The 18,743-nt window shown below is 29.0% G+C and overlaps 2 protein-coding genes across 2 annotated transcripts; both read left to right on the top strand.

The window, feature by feature from the left end:
- Positions 1-6,554: 6,554 nt before the first annotated feature.
- PF3D7_0700100 (erythrocyte membrane protein 1, PfEMP1) lies at positions 6,555-14,331 on the top strand (the record flags this gene model as incomplete). The annotated part of the gene is made up of 2 exons (XM_002808860.1): positions 6,555-12,077; positions 12,994-14,331. The coding sequence occupies 2 exons, from the start codon at positions 6,555-6,557 to the stop codon at positions 14,329-14,331; spliced, it is 6,861 nt and encodes a 2,286-aa protein (XP_002808906.1).
- A 2,013-nt stretch (positions 14,332-16,344) lies between these two features.
- PF3D7_0700200 (rifin) lies at positions 16,345-17,517 on the top strand (the record flags this gene model as incomplete). The annotated part of the gene is made up of 2 exons (XM_002808859.1): positions 16,345-16,398; positions 16,600-17,517. 2 exons carry the CDS (start codon positions 16,345-16,347, stop codon positions 17,515-17,517), a joined length of 972 nt encoding a protein of 323 aa, XP_002808905.1.
- Positions 17,518-18,743: the final 1,226 nt, after the last annotated feature.

The following is an 18,743-nucleotide window of genomic DNA, read 5'->3' on the forward strand; positions in this document are numbered from 1 at the left end:
TAGGTCCTAACTTGACTAACATAGGTCTTAACGTCAGTAACTAAGGTCTTAACGTAACTAACTAAGGTCTTAACATAACTAAGTAAGGTCATACTTCGACTAACCTAGGTCTTACTTTCACTAACATAGATCTTAAGTTTACTAACTAAGGTCTTACTTTCACTCATATAAGTCTTATGGTAACTAACTAAGGTCCTAACTTAACTAATATAGGTCATAAGATTACTAACCTAAGTCATTAAGGTACTAACTCAGGTCTTACATTCACTGATATAGGTCTTAAGGTTACTCACATAAGTCATTAAGGTACTAACTTAAGTCCTAACTTAACTAATATAGGTCTTACTTTCACAAACATAGCCCTTAACTTAACTAACTAAGGTCCTAACTTAACTAACATAGGTCTTAGCTTGACTGACATAGGTCTTAACTTGACTAACATAGGTCTTAGCTTGACTGACATAGGTCTTAACTTTACTAAGTGTGGTTCTACGATTACTAACTTAGGTCATACGTCTACTAACATAAGTCTAATCTTGACTAACTAAGGTCTTACATTCACTGATATCGGTCTTAACTTGACTAACTAAGGTCTTAACTTAACTAACTCAGACCTTACTTATACTAATATAGGTCCTATTTTAACTAACATAAGGTCTTAACTTGACTAACATAGGTCCTAATTTGACTAACATAGGTCTTAACTTGACTAGCATAGGTGCTAACATTAGTAATGTAGGTCTTACTTTCACTCATATAGCTTTTATGGTAACTAACTAAGGTCTTACATTCACTGATATACGTCCTACTTTCACTAACTTAGGTCTTAACTTCAGTAACTAAGGTCATATTTCGACTAATATGGGTCTTACGTTCACTAAGTGAGGTCTTTCTGTTACTAACTTAAGTCTTACTTTGCCTAGGTGAGTTCCTTCTTTTACTAACATAGTCTTACTTTCACTAACTTAGGTCTTAAATTCAGTAACTAAGGTCATACTTCGACTAACGTAGGTTTTACATTAACTAACTCAGGTCTTACTTTCACTCATATAGGTCTTATGGTTACTAACTTAGGTCTTATGGTTACTAACTTAGGTCTTAAGGTCACTAACATAAGTCATTAAGGTACTATGTTTGGTCTTAACTTAACAAATATAGGTCCTAACATTACTAGCTTTCGTCTTAAGGTTACTATCTTAGGTCTTAAGGTCACTAACATAAGTCATTAAGGTACTAAGTTTGGTCTTAACTTAGCAAATATAGGTCCTAGCTACAGTAACTTAGGTCTTAATGTAACTAACGTGAGTCTTAAGGTAAGTAATAGTGGTCCTAACTAGAGTAAATTAGGTCTTAAAGTAACTAACCTAGGTCTTAATGTAACTAACCTAAGTCATTAAGGTACTAACTTAGGTCTTACATTCACTGATATAGGTCCTAACTTCACTAACATAGGTCCTATCATAACTAACATAGGTCTTAACTTAACTAATATAGGTCATAAAATTACTAAGCTAAGTCATTAAGGTACTAACTTAGGTCTTACATTCACTGATATAGGTCTTAACGTGACTAACCTAGGTCTTAGGTTAACTAATATAGGTCCTAAGCTTACTAACTTAGGTCATAAAGGTACTAATACAGGTCTTAAGTGAACTAAACTATGTCGTAAGCTTACTAATTTAAGTCATAAAGGTACAAGTATAGGTCTTAATAAAGTAATATAGGTCCTATCATTAATTACTTAAGTCTTCAGTTCACTAACTTAGGTCCTAAATACAGTAATGTAGGTCTTATGGTAACTAATATAGGTCCTAGTATCACTAACGTAGGTCTTATGGTAACTAGTATAGGTCCTAATATCACTAAGTTAGGACCTAACTACAGTAACGTAGGTCTTAGGTTAACTAATATAGGTCTTAAGATAATGAAAGTAGATCCAGAGATACCTAATGTAGGTCCTAATGTAGGTAATATAGGTCCTAAGGTAATGAAAGTACGTCCAGAGATACCTAATATAGGTCCTAAGAACATAGAAGTAGGTCCAAGGTTACTAATTTAGGTCATAAAGGTACTAATATAGGTCTTAATAAACTAACCTAGGTCCTAAGCTTACTAATATAGATCCTAAGATCATGAAAGTACGTCCAGAGATACCTAATGTACGTCCTAATGTAGGTAATATAGGTCTTAAAGTAACTAACGTAGGCCCTAATATACCTAATATAGGTCTTAAACTTATTAAGTTAGGTCATATAGGTACTAATATAAGTTGTTAGGTCAGTAACTTAGGTCTTAAGCTTACTAATTTAGGTTATAGAGGTACTAAAATAGGTCTTAATAAGCTAACCTAGGTCCTAATATAACTAATATAGGTCCTAAGATCATGAAAGTAGATCCAGAGATACCTAATGTAGGTCCTAACATAACTAATATAGGTCTTAAGTTAACTAATATAGGTCTTAAGCTCACTAATTTATGTCATAATGGTGCTAATATAGGTCTTAATAAACTAACCTAGGTCTTAGGTTAACTAATATAGGTCCTAAGATCATGAAAGTAGGTCCAAAGATACCTAATGTAGGTAATATAGGTCTTAGGTTAACTAATAGAGGTCCCAAGATCAGGAAAGTAGATCCAGAGATACCTAATGTAGGTCCTAATGTAGGTAATATAGGTCTTACTATAACTAATATAGGTCCTAAGATCATGAAAGTAGGTCCAAAGATACCTAATATAGGTCCTAACATAACTAATATAGGTCTTAATAAACTAAACTAGGTCTTAGCTTAACGAACATAGGTCCTAAGACCATGAAAGTAGATCCAGAGATACCTAACATAGGTCCTAGTATAACTAATATAGGTCTTAAGCTTACTAATCTAGGTGATAAAGGTACTAATATAGGTCTTAATAAACTAAACTAGGTCTTAAGCTTACTAATCTAGGTCCTAAGATCATGAAAGTAGATCCAGAGATACCAAATATAGGTCCTAAGATCATGAAAGTAGGTCCAGAGATACCTAATATAGGTCCTAACATAACTAATATAGGTCTTAAGTTAACTAATATAGGTCCTAAGATCATGAAAGTAGGTCCAAAGATACCTAATGTAGGTCTTAATGTAGGTAACATAGTTCTTAGGTTAACTAATATAGGTCCTAAGATCATGAAAGTAGGTCCAAAGATACCTAATATAGGTCCTAACATAACTAATATAGGTCTTAAGCTTACTAATTTAGGTTATAGAGGTACTAATATAGGTCTTAAGCTTACTAATTTAGGTTATAGAGGTACTAATATAGGTCTTAATAAACTAAACTAGGTCTTAAGTTAAGTGATGTAGGTCCTAACTACACTAACGTAGGTCTGAACATAAGTAATATAGGTCCTATCATTACTAACATAAATCCTAAGGTAACTAATAGAGGTCCTAACATTACTGATGTAGGTCTTACCTTCACTAACATAGGTCCTACTTTCACTAACTCAGGTCATATGTTTATTAACTTAGGTCTTACTTTCACTAACTAAGTTCATACTTCGACTAACTAAGGTCTTAACGTAACTAACTAAGGTCATACAATTACTAACCTAAGTCATTAAGGTACTAACGTAGGCCCTTATATACCTAATATAGGTCCTAAGCTTACTAATTTATGTCCTATAGGTACGAATATAGGTCTTAGCATTACTAAATTCCGTCTTAAAAAGTAGTGCACCTATGGTGCACTTTAAAAATAGTGCCTCTAAGCCAAGTGTTCAAAAAATAGTGGTGCTACCTAAAACCAAGTGTTGGATAAACACTGCTTCGTGGTAATACAACACATGTGGTGGTCATACCACACAAGTGGTGATTCTTCACAAAATAGTAGTGCTTTTACCTAAAACCAAGTGTTAGATAAACACGGCTTCATGGTAATACCACACATGTGGTGGTCATACCACACAAGTGGTGGTTCTTCACAAAATAGTGGTGCTTTTACCTAAAACCTAGGGTTCAAAAAATAGTGGAGCTACCATAAACCCAGTGGTCAAAAAAATTCTATGCATAGTGGTGCGACTTTATTGTGCATGGTGGTGCGACTTATTATATTGTGCATGGTGGTGCGACTTATTATATTGTGCATGGTGGTGCAACATTTTACTTTGGTGCAACTAGGTGCAACTTGATAAACACTGCATGTTGGTGCGAATTTCTATTTTCGTGCATATTGGTGCGAATTTCTATTTTCGTGCATAGAGGTGCAACTTGATAAACACTGCATGGAGGTGCAATTTATACTTTTGTGCAACTAGGTGCAATTTATATTTTCGTGCATAGTGGTGCGCTTTATAAAAAAAAAAAAAAAAAAAAAAAATTTTTTTTAAATCTTAAAAATAGGAAAAACAAATGTACGTTTTAAAAAAAAGAAAAAAAAAAAAAAAAAAAAAAAAAAAAAAAAATTTTTTTTTTAAATCTTAAAAATAGGAAAAACAAATGTACGTTTTAAAAAAAAAAAAAAAAAAAAAAAAAAAAATTTTTTTTGTCTCAAAAAAAAAAAATTGTGGATCTAGGTCCGGCTTAAAAAAAAAAAAATAGTGGATCTAGTCTTAAAAAAAGAGGATCTAGTCTTAAAAAAAAAGGATCTAGTCTTAAAATAAAAGGATCTAGTCTTAAAAAAAAGAGGATCTAGTCTTAAAAAAAGAGGATCTAGTCTTAAAAAAAGAGGATCTAGTCTTTAGGGCTCCCATATGCCAGGGTTAAGGATATACTTTTTTGGGTTTAAAAATTTTTGGGGTTCCCATATGCCAGGGTTAAGGGTATACATTTAGGGGTTAGGGTTTATATATGGATTATATCTATAATTGTTGAGTAGGTATATATTTTGTTTATATATTTATGTATGTTTTGTATCTCATATGGTTTTATTGTTATATATGTGAAGGATCTATAGCTACTATATAAGTTAAGGCCTATATGCTTATAGAACGTGAGGATCTATATATTGTACCTAATTATATATGATAAGTATATATACATCCGCCATGCAAGTATAAATATATATATGTATATGTATGTGGAAGTATAATATTAAAGAACATATCTGTTCATCAAGGTAATTTCATACATATGTGATATTCATGTTGCAGTGTCATAAGGACCAAGAAATAATAATTCAAAGTAGAATTAAGAGATAAAGCCTATACTAAAATATGGAAGTAACGAAAAGTATAGAAAAATGTAAGTACAAAAAATATGAAAATCGAAATGCAAGATACCAAAAAATCGAAATCGTGCACGGACACATGCAGTAACCGAGAATTATTATATATATATATATATATATATGTATATTTTGGGTTTAAGAATACGTATGCTCTTGTATATATGTAGGTCGAAAAATACGTATGCTCTTGTATATATATATGTTGGAGGAATACGTATGCCATTATATATATATCTTGGAAGAATACGTATGCCTTTATGTATATATATATGTTGAGAGAATACGTATGCTCCTATATATTTTTATATTCGAAGAATACGTATCCCCACATATATATATTTTTATGTTCAAGGAATACGTATTCTTTTATATATATACATTTAAGTTATTATTAAGTAGTAGATAAAACACTAAAAAAATATATATTTTAAAATTTATTTTAATTAATAATATAATAATTTTTTTTATCTCCTTGTTATAAAATTCTTTTTTTTTTTATTTATTTCGATACCCTTTTGTTCTCGATCTTATATATACGTTGTACTACAGGATATGTCATATATTATATAATATATTATATATTACATTATGAAAAAAAATAAGAATAAAAAATATTATATTTATATTTATAATGTATTATTTTTAATATAATGAAAAATATATATATACCTATGCATATATATTTTTTTATGTAGAAATATGATAGATAGTATGGATAGAGAGAAACAGAAGAACATATTTGCCTCTATTGTTATCTCTAAAATATATATATAATTAATTAAAATAAAGCAAAAAAAAAAAAATATATTAAGGTTTATAATTAAATATATAAACATGTATGTTTTTATATGTATGTATTTTCGTATTTTTTTTTTTTTCTCATATATAATTTTACAAAATATATAAAACATAAAAAAATAATATATGTAATTAAATATTTAAATAAAGGAATACATGAAATATAATATTTTTCATAAAATGTAATTGTTGTTTTTTTTTTTGTTAGAATATTTAAATTTATTATAAAAATATTAATATATATTTTTTTAAAAATATATAAAACTAATAATTATTATATACAAACATATGAAATATTATTTATTAATATATATTATATATATATTATAATATTAGAACTATTATAATTAATATATATAAATATATATATAATACTTATATATATATATATTCCAACACAATACTATTATTATTATTCTACCATATCACTATACTCCCATAACATAACATACATATATACCCCCACGTACGTACCAAAACACCACCAAACCATGTATGCCACGATATAAACCACGTATGCATGACATAATGTAGTCATGAATAACCAAAATGGTGAACCAAAATGGTGGTGGGGGTGGTAAGGATGAAGATGCCAAATATATGTTTGATAGGATAGGGCAACAAGTGCACGACGAAGTGAAGAATGGTGAGGCTAAGAATTATGTTAGTGAATTGGAAGGAAAGTTGTCATTTGCATCAATTTTGGGGGAAACAGGTGGCTTTTATAAAACGTGCGACATTATAAAAAATGAAGGTGAGAAACTTCTTCGTGCTCGCGATGATCCGTGCGGAAATGGAAGTGCAAGTGATAAACGTTTTTCTAAAGAAAGTGGCGGTGAATGTGATGATAAGAAAATAGAAGGTAATAAAAACAATAGTGAAGGTGGAGCCTGTGCTCCATATAGACGGTTATCTCTATGTAACAAAAATATGGAAAAAAAGGGAACAACGAAAATCAAGGATAAAAATGATTTGCTGGCAGAAGTGTGTATGGCAGCAAATTACGAGGCACAGTCATTAATACCTTATCATGACAAATATAAATTAACTTATGGTGATTCTAAAATATGTACTGCCCTTGCACGAAGTTTTGCGGATATAGGAGATATTGTGAGAGGAAAAGATCTGTATCGTGGTGGTGGTAGGGGAAGAAAACAATTAGAAGAAAATTTACAAAAAATTTTTGGGAATATATATGACAAATTATTAGAGGAGAACCGGAGGAATGGGAAGAACAGGGAGATAGAAAAACGCTACGAAGGTGATAAAGAAAATTATTTTTTTAAATTACGAGAAGATTGGTGGACTGCGAATCGCGCCACAGTGTGGGAAGCTATCACGTGCAGCGACAGGCTAGGGGGTAATGCATATTTTCATGCAACGTGCGGTGAGAGTAGAAGACCATCTCAAGCTCAAAACCAATGCCGCTGTAGCGACAAGCCAAAGGCCATCAAGGCAGGTGGCAACGTAAGTATTGTCCCCACATATTTTGACTACGTGCCGCAGTATCTTCGGTGGTTCGAGGAATGGGCAGAAGATTTTTGTAGGAAAAAAAAAAAAAAAGTACAAAATTTGGAACAACAATGTCGTGGACAAGATATAAGTGGTAACCAACGATATTGTAGCCGTAATGGCTACGATTGCGAAAAAACTAAACCAGCGATTGGTAGATTGCGTATGGGTAAAGGTTGCACTGACTGTTTTTTTGCATGTAATCCTTACATTGATTGGATAAATAACCAACGAAAACAATTTGACAAACAAAAAAACAAATACGAAACAGAAATATCAGGTGGTGGTGCTAGTGGTAGTAGTAGGCAAAGACGAGTTGCACGTGGTGGTAGTAATGTTGATGGATATGAAAGTAAATTTTATAAAATACTTAAAGACGACTATGAAACCGTTGATGGTTTTTTGGAATTATTAAATAAAGAAAAAACATGCACAAAAAAATTGAAGGATGACGACGAAGACGAAGGAACAATTAATTTTAAAACCGTTAATAGTAGAGGTGGTGATGGTAGTAATAAAACGTTTTATCGTTCAAAATATTGCCAACCCTGTCCTCTATGTGGAGTGAAAAAGAATGATAATGGTATTGGATGGGAAGAGAAAAATGATAGTGAAGAATGCAAGAGTATAAACCTTTATAAGCCTATAAACCCAGATAACGGTACTAAGATTGAAATCCTTAAAAGTGGTGAAGGAAAAGAAGAAATAAAAAAAAAATTAGAGGCGTTTTGCGATCAAATAAATCGTGTTACAACAAATGCTGCTAGTGGTGGCGCTGGTGGTAGTGGTAGTAAAAGTGATAGTAAGGAACTGTATGAAGAATGGACATGTTATCACGTTAAACAGCTGGAGAAAGAAAATAAAGAAAATGGTGTGAATGACGACGACTATAACAACGATGTAACAACTGGAGGCGGATTATGTATATTGGAAACGACGAACGGCTTAAATGTGCAAAAACAAAAGACATTCCATAATTTTTTTTACTATTGGGTAGCACATATGTTAAAAGATTCCATATATTGGAGAACAGAAAAACTTGAGAGATGTTTAAAAAATGGTAATCCTATGAAATGTAGAAATGGATGCCATGGTAAATGTGATTGTTTTAAAAGATGGATTGATAAAAAAGAAAAAGACGAATGGGACAAAATAAAAGAACATTTTGGCAACCAAGAAGATTTTAAGAATAAAGGAGAAAGTGGCGAAGGTGACATGTTTGGCAGAGCATTTAGATCTCCTGATGTTGTTCTTGAAGGTGTTTTGAGATTAGAATTTGCGAATGAAAATTCCAAAGAAGATGCCGAAAATAATGTGAGTGCAGAGGAGGCAAAGGAAATAAGACACCTTCGCGATATCATTGAAAGTGAAGAAAATCAAGGAGACGAAGCCGATGCCTCCGGCACTGGAAAAAAAACTTTAATGGATAAATTGATCAACTACGAAAGAGGAGAGGCCAAAAAATGCTTAGAAACCCACACAAGTGACACCTGTCCCAAACCACCAAAACCACCACCCTCCACCGACAAATATGCCGGCCGCTCCGACCCACCACGTGTCGGACCATCACGTGACCCCAACGACCCACATGCTGGTAGTGGCGATGAAGACGAAGAAGAAGAAGAAGAAGAAGAAGAGGAGGAGGAAGGCGAAAACACCACAGTGGAACACACAGAGACAACCGCAGAGACACAACCAGCAGCACCAACAGTAACAGTAGACGTCTGCGACACAGTGAAAAACGCACTCGATGACATGGGCAGTCTCACACAGGCATGTAACCAAAAATATAGCGCACCCAACAGATATTGGGGATGGAGGTGTGTCACACCAAGTGGAAAACCTAGTGACACCGGTAGTGTTCCTACCACTCGTAGTAGTGGTGACACCACCACTGGTGGTGAAAGTGGTGCTGAAGCCAAAAGTCGTCACAAACGTGAAGCACCAAGTGGTCCCGCCTCCACCGCTTCCGCGTCCGTCAACTCGGGCAATACCGCCACCACTGGCAAAGACGGAGCCACCGGTGGTTTGTGTATCCCACCCAGGAGGCGAAAACTATATGTGGGGAAATTGGAAGAGTGGGCGAGTGACGAGGCCACGAAGGCGAAGTCACAAACGGGTGGTGGAAGTGAGTCACCAAGTGATGGCAAACCTGCGTCACAAAATGATGGCAAACCTGGTGCATCCACTTTGTCCGCCGCGTCGACAGAGCCGTCACAGACGTCTCTCCTCCGCGACGCCTTCATCAAATCTGCTGCGATTGAAACTTTTTTCTTATGGGATAGATACAAAAAGGAAAACACGAAGACACAAAGTGTTGGGTCACCACTAGGTGGAGTTGGAGTTCCTGGAGCCGGACCACAACTACAAACCCTCCCCTCCATCGATGGTGCCCTCTCCCCTAGTGGTACCCTTGAACCCAACGACCCCAATAACATATATAGTGGAAAAATCCCCCCCGATTTCTTGAGATTAATGTTTTATACATTAGGAGATTATAGAGATATATGCATAGGTGATGACACCATGATTAAGGCGTTAAAAGCTAGTGGTGATAACAATATCGAGACAATAAAAGAAGCTATAGATAAAATTTTAAATAGTGGTAACAAAGAAAATAGTGTCCCCCCACAAACTAGTGACAAAAACCCCGGCCAAACACCACAAAACTGGTGGGATGATAATGCAAAATATATTTGGAAAGGGATGATATGTGCACTGACATATGACACAGATAGTGGCGCAATAGGACAACCACCACAAGTGGATCCGCAAGTGAAACAGGCACTTTTGGATACAACCGGCAACAAACCCCAAAGCAACAAATACCAATACAACACCGTCACACTTAAAGATGAAAGTAGTGAGACCCAAGACAAAACCAACGAATCCACCTCCGCAGCCTCTAGTGATACCCCCACCCTTGACTCCTTCATCAAGCGACCCCCCTACTTCCGATACCTTGAAGAATGGGGTCAAAATTTTTGTAAAGAAAGGAAGAAAAGATTGGAGAAGATAGAGGAGGAGTGTAAAGTAGAAAATGGTGGTAAAAAACAGAACCCAAAATGTAGTTGTTATGGGGAGGATTGTGACAATATTTTTAGTCAGAAATATAATATTCTTCCGTCTTTTAATTGTCGTGATTGTGGAAAATATTGTACATTTTATAAAAGGTGGATAAATGGGAAAAAAACGGAATATGATGAACAACAAAAAATATATAAGAAACAAAAAGGCAACTGTAAAAAGGAAAGTGCGGGTGCTACGGAATTTTGTGGAACACTAGAAAGTCGCCCTGAAGCTAAAGACTTTTTACAAAATTTAGGATCATGTAAAAAGGATATTGATAATGGAGAAGACAATAAAATAAATTTTAATGATAAAGATAAAACATTTGGACCTTCTCCAAATTGTAAACCATGTTCTCAATTTACTGTTGATTGTAAAAATGGTAAATGTAAGAGTAGTCTAAATAGGAAGTGCCAAGGTAACATTACTGTTGATACGTTTGATACAATGGGAGAAGAACCTCAGGAAGTTGTTATGCGTGTCAGTGATAGCAATACAAATGGAAATAAATTTAATGATTTAAACGATTGTAAAAATGCAGATATTTTTAAAGGTATTAGAAAAGAACAATGGAAATGTCGTAATGTATGTGGTTATGTTGTATGTAAACCGGAAAACGGTACTGCGGATACCCATGGTAACAAATATATACAAATTAGAGCATTGATGAGACGTTGGGTAGAACATTTTTTAGAAGATTATAATAGAATTAAACATAAAATTTCACATTGTACTAATAATAATGAACAATCTCCATGTATAAATGGATGTCAAAATAAATGTAATTGTGTGAAAGAATGGATAGAGAAGAAAAAAGAAGAATGGGGAAAAATACAAGAACGTTTCAATGAGCAATATAAAAGTGAAAATTCAGGTGATACTTTTCCAGTGAGAAGTTTTTTGGAGGGCTTGATACCTCAAATTGCTGTTACAGACGTTAAAAATGAGGTTATAAAATTAAGTAAGTTCGGTAATTCTTGTGGATGTAGTACCAGTGCCAGTTCAGAAAAGAGTAAAGAGGATCCTATAGAATGTTTGCTTGACAAGCTTGAAGAAAAAGCAACATCTTGTAAAGACAAAAATAGTGACAAACAAACAAAAGCATCCTGTGAAGAATCCACCCCCCCTGATGATGAGGACTTACTCCTTGAAGAGGAAGAAAACCCAAAAAATATGCGACCGGGATTTTGTCCAACACCAGAACCAGAACGAGAACTGGATGAAGGCAAGTGTGAAGAAGCATCATCCCCTGTTGTACCCGAACAACCTGCAAAAGAAGAAAGTGGCGCCCCTCCAGCACCACCAGCAACAGATAGTGGTAAGGAAACCAACAACGAAGACACCCCTGCCCCCGAAGCCGGACCCCCCGCACCGGCGCCTCCATCAACACCAGAATCACCATTAGCCCCTTCTGACGAATCCATCCTACATACTACCATTCCTTTTGGAGTGGCGTTGGCATTAGGATCCATTGCTTTTTTATTTTTGAAGGTAATACATATAGTGGTACTTATGTATATATATATGTGTTTCTGTATATGTATGTGTGGATATGTTTGGATATATATTTGTGTATATGTATGTGTTTTATATATATTTTATATATATGTATTTATATTAAAAAAGAAAAAAATGAAAAAAATGAAAAAAAGAAAAAAGAAATATAAAAAAAAATTTATTAAAATAAAAAAAAAAAAAAAGAGCAAGATTTTAAAAATAATAAAAATTAAAATAAAAATATAAATTTTGATAAAATAAAAAATGAAAAATATTATCAAAAAGTAATTAAAAAAAATTTTATATAAAAAAAAAATGATTATAAAAAAAATTTATTAGAAATAAAATAAAAACAAATTTATTAAATAAAAACAAAAAAAAAAAGTTAAAAAAAAATATATATATCATAAAATAAAAAAAAAATTAAAAAAATGTTAAAAAAAAAATTAAAATTAAAAAAAAATTAAAAAAAAAAAAAAAAAATAAAATAAAATAAAATAAAATAAAATAAAATAAAATTAAAAAAATTAAAATAAAAAAAAATAAAATTAAAAAAATTAAAATAAAAAAATTTAATTAAATAAAAAAAAAAAAATTAAATACATGCACATATAAACATACATATATATATATATATATATATATATATACCCATAAATACATGCACATATACATATACGCATACATATACATATATATATATATATATACCCATAACTACATGCACATTTACACATACATATATATATATATATATATATATATATATATATATATATACCCATAACTACATACATATATACATTAACAAACACATAGATATACATAAATACATATATACATTAACAAACCCATATATAATACCTAAATACATATATACATACACATATATGTTCATTTTTTTTTTTAGAAAAAAACCAAATCTACTATTGATCTTTTGCGTGTCATTAATATCCCCAAAAGTGATTATAATATACCGACAAAACTTTCACCCAATAGATATATACCTTATACTAGTGGTAAATACAGAGGAAAACGGTACATTTACCTTGAAGGAGATAGTGGAACTGATAGTGGTTACACCGATCATTATAGTGATATAACTTCATCTTCCGAAAGTGAATATGAAGAAATGGATATCAATGATATATATGTTCCTGGTAGTCCTAAATATAAAACATTGATCGAAGTAGTACTTGAACCTAGTGGTAACAACACAACAGCTAGTGGTAACAACACACCAACTAGTGGTAAAAACACAACAGCTAGTGATACACAAAATGATATACAAAGTGATGATACACCTAGTAGTAAAATTACAGATAATGAATGGAATACATTGAAAGATGAATTTATATCACAATATATACAAAGTGAACAACCAAATGATTATAAAAGTGGAAATAGTTCAACAAATACCAATATTACTACCACGTCACATCATAATGTGGAAGAAAAACCTTTTATTATGTCCATACATGATAGAAATTTATATACTGGAGAAGAATACAATTACGATATGAGTAATAATAGTGGTATATATCCAAGTAGTAGTAACCGTGATTCATTAAGTGGTACAAAAGTTCCATATAGTGGTATAGATTTAATTAATGATTCATTAAATAGTGGTAATCAACCTATTGATATATATGATGAAGTTTTGAAAAGAAAAGAAAACGAATTATTCGGGACAGAACATCACCCAAAACGTACAACAATTAACCGTTTCGCCAAACCTACACGTGACGACCCCATCCACAACCAACTGGAACTATTCCATAAATGGTTAGATAGACATAGAGATATGTGCGAGAAGTGGAATAATAAAGAGGAACTATTAGATAAATTAAAAGAAGAGTGGGAAAATGAGACACATAGTGGTAACACTCACCCTAGTGATAGTAACAAAACGTTGAATACTGATGTTTCTATTCAAATACATATGGATAATCCCAAAACTACAAATGAGTTTACATATGTGGATAGTAACCCCAACCAAGTGGATGACACCTACGTGGATAGTAACCCTGACAATTCTTCTATGGATACTATCTTGGAGGATCTGGATAAATATAATGAACCTTATTATGATGTACAAGATGATATTTATTATGATGTACATGATCATGATACATCAACTGTGGATAGTAATGCTATGGATGTTCCTAGTAAAGTACAAATTGAAATGGATGTAAATACGAAATTGGTGAAAGAGAAATATCCTATAGCAGATGTATGGGATATATAATATATACGTATGAATGTATATTTGTTTGATTTTTTTTTTATGTGTGCATTATATTATATTTTTTATTTGTTGATGTTATATTATATTTGATTTGTGTATTATATTATATTTTATATTTGTGTATTATGTTATATTTTTTAATTCTTCATGTTATATTATATTTTTTGTTTGTGTATTTTTTTTTTTTTTTGTATTTAATTTTTAGTGTTACAAATTATATTATATATATGTACATATATATATCATAATTATATTGTATTATATATATATATTTAATATGATAACAATAATAGTTAAAATTATTTAAATTAAAAAACATAAACTATTGGAAACGCATTGAATATAATAATATATTACTATTTGTATTATTGTTATTAATACTACTATTAATAGTAATATTATTAGAAGTAGTAATTAACAGTATAACTATTAATTTTATTAGTGATAACAGTACTTTAAAAATTTAATATTTTTATTTTTTATTTTATAATTTTTACTTTTTATTATATTAAAAAAAAAAAAAAAAAAATATATATATATATAAAAATTATTATTATAATTTTTTTTTCCTAAATGTGTATACAAATAAAATAATAAAAAAAAAAAAAAAAAAAAAGAAAAATTTGAAATATATCATATAAATTTCATATATATAAAAAATAACAAAAAAAAAAAAAAAAAAAAAAAATATATAAATATAAATATAAACAAAAATGGAAAACATTTTACAGAAGAAAAAATATTTAATAAACAAATTTTTTTTTTTTTTTTCTTTTTTGCTACTCAAACTTACTATCATCATAATTATAGGAAATAACTTCATTTTAAGAAATATTAAGAAATTTTTTTTTTTTTTTTTCATAGTTATAAATTATGTATAAATTAAATATAAATGATTCCTTGTTTTTTCGTAATATATATAACATCGTGTTATTTGTTTAATGTATAATAATATATTTATTAAAATATATAGTAATTAATTATTTTGTTACAACATGTAATAATACAATTAATGTATGATAGGTTGTGAAATAGTATAACTACTATTTTAAGAAATATATATAATAATACACGTTATGAATATAATATATCTGAATAACATAAAACAATAAAATGTATTATGTAATAGTATGTATAATTTCTTATTTTGTTAATTGTTTTTTTTTTTTTATAATAATTAATATTAATATTTTTTGCGATAATTATATAATTTAATACTTTAATGATAAATGAACGTTTTAAATTATTTGTAATATTTTTATAAAAATAATAATATTAAACTTAGTAATAATACAGATAAATTAGAGGGAATTTTATAACATACAACAAATTTTAGAACAAAACAAATAACATAATATATCCAAATTGATTTATTAATATACATATATATATCATTATATTAAAAAGATTTTATATCATTTATTATGACAAACAATGTTTGTTGTTAATTTTTTTTTATAAATGCAATATAACGAACATATATATTAGAATAACTATACCATATGTATTTCATATATATGTTTTAAAATGTTATTATATATATATGTTATATACAATTTCCAAAACTATGGTTTTACACATTTGTAAATAATTTACAACACAAAAATACGCTGTATTATTACTATATAGTAACGTATTATTAAAAAATATGAAAAAAATAAAAAAAAATTACCATTATAATTTATTGTTACATAAAATTAAATTTCATTAAAAATTAAAAAAAAAAATTATAAAAAATGTAAAATGTTTTGATAATTTTTTTTAATATTAATTGTTTTACATTTTTTTTTTTTTTTTTTTTTTTTTGTAATAAATAAAAGTGCGTATATGGTTCCACTATAAAAAAAATATATATTTTTATAATGGCAGTCAATCAATTATATTAAATAAATTATAATAATATTTTAGGTTAAACATATTTAATTTATTTACAAAATAAAATAAGGTACTATATATCAATTATTTTTTTTATAATTTTAATCATAATTATTATAAATATAACAACAGAAAAAAATGAAAATCCATTATATTAATATATTATTGTTTGCGCTTCCATTAAATATATTGGTAACATTATGTGATAAATGAGTAATATATTCATAGATATAATTATAATATATATATTTATTATGATACCATATATATGATTAATATATATATAGTCAAAATATACATGTTTATAAACATAAAAATATACATATTTATTACAAATATATATAATTATAAATTACAACAAAATATTACATATATACGTCAACATTTTTATAGGTGCATAATCAAAGGAACCATAAGAAAACTATACTTCATACACCCAAAACTAAATCAACAAGAACACATAGATCATTATGCGAATGTGAATTGTATGCACCTGTCAACTATTATAGTGACCCACAAATGAAAGAAGTGATGGATAATTTCAATAAACAGACACAACAAAGATTTCATGAATATGACGAAAGGATGAAAACTACACGCCAAAAATGTAAAGATCGATGTGACAAAGACATTCAAAAAATTATTTTAAAAGATAAAATTGAAAAAGAATTAGCCGAAACGTTTTCTTCGTTACACACGGATATACAAAGTGATGCCATTCCAACATGTATTTGCGAAAAGTCGTTAGCAGATAAAGTGGAAAAAGGTTGTTTGAGATGTGCACAAAATTTGGGAGGGCTTGTTCCGGGAATGGGTTTGATAGGTGGAACTGCTGTATACGCTGCAGCAGTAAAGGCTGCTACGAAAGCTGGTATGAAAGAGGCTCTTGAGGGTTTAAAAAGTATTGGTGGTCTTAAGTTGTTACTTCAGGACAAATTTACAGAATTGGTCACTACAAGAAATTTCCAATGTCCAAATGCTCTAGTTGGTGCAGTTCAAAATGTGATAAATACACAATGTGTAGGGCCTGCTGCTAAAAATCAACTTTTATGTAACGGTTATGAAGCTCAAAACGATTCTAGAATAATACAAAAAGCGGTAGACGCTGGAAGGGACGGTGCAGATGTATATATTAGAACGTTTTCTGATTCTACAACAATAACAACATTCTTAACTGATCCTATTGTAATTTCAGCTATAGTAGTCATTTCTATAGTTGTTATACTTTTAATTATTTATTTGATATTACGTTATCGAAGGAAAATCAAAATGAACAAAAAATTACAATACATAAAACTATTAAAAGAATAGATATGTTTTCCTAGGTTCATGATGATAGGTAGTTTAATGAATGAATTATTTTGCGCTTATTATAGGACGAATAATATAATTAATAAATATTTTTATTATTATTATGTTTTATATATGTTCATTGTTTGTTTTTATTTTGTTATTTATTTAATTATAAATTTATTTATTTTGTTTCTTTATTTATTACTTTATTTTTTAATAAAAGAAAATAAGTTATAATTTCTTTTATTAAAATATATCTCTTATATATATATAAGATAATTTTTAAGAACAATGTAATATATATTTATAATATTCTTCGTACGAAATGTTATACAATTGAATATTTAATAGAATAAACATATTATTATCTTATTCTTGTATGGATTAATTGTGTAAATTGCAATTTTAATTATATAATTCAAATTAACATAAATATAATTTAAATTGTTCACATTAATACTTATTATTTATATCATATTATATTTATAATATATTTATAAATATGTTCCATTTAAATATAATGTATAGTATGCAGTATTATATATATTAATTATTATTTCATTCTTAATTTTACTAAAAAAAAAAAAAATGTTATATTTATTTATAGAACACGATTGTTAACACATATATAATATAAATAACTCTATATAATAATTAATTTATTCTAACCAGCAAAAAATATATTTGAACATAGATATTTTGTTATATCAATACATATATTATACAATAATATGTGTATATCAGAATCAAAAAATTTTTATTCTAAAATGATAAAACACAAAATATATATACATATAAATATATTATATACAAGTTACAACTGCATTGTCGTAGCAATATTTATATATGATTTCTTTTATCCTATTATAATATATATAATTAACATTATTAGAAATATAAAATAATTTATAAATACTAATATCATATAAATTAATAAAAAAATAATAATATATAGTTTTTTTTGTTCTATCTATATATTAATGCTTTATTGTTTTATATTTTAAATTATATAATAGTAAGAATTACTGTGTACTAAAATATTAAAAAGTATATATTTATGTAAACTATATTTATGATTTAATAGCACTTATATTATAAATTGTACAAATATTATATTTGGTTCTTCATTATATACATATATATATATATATAATTTTTCGATAGTATCTATCACCAATTGCCGAATTAAAAATTCAATTTTAATAGTATCAATATATTTATTAGCTTATAAATTGGATGGATGC

The sequence above is a fragment of the Plasmodium falciparum genome (assembly GCF_000002765.6).
Source record: "Plasmodium falciparum 3D7 genome assembly, chromosome: 7".
Lineage (NCBI taxonomy): Eukaryota > Apicomplexa > Aconoidasida > Haemosporida > Plasmodiidae > Plasmodium > Plasmodium falciparum.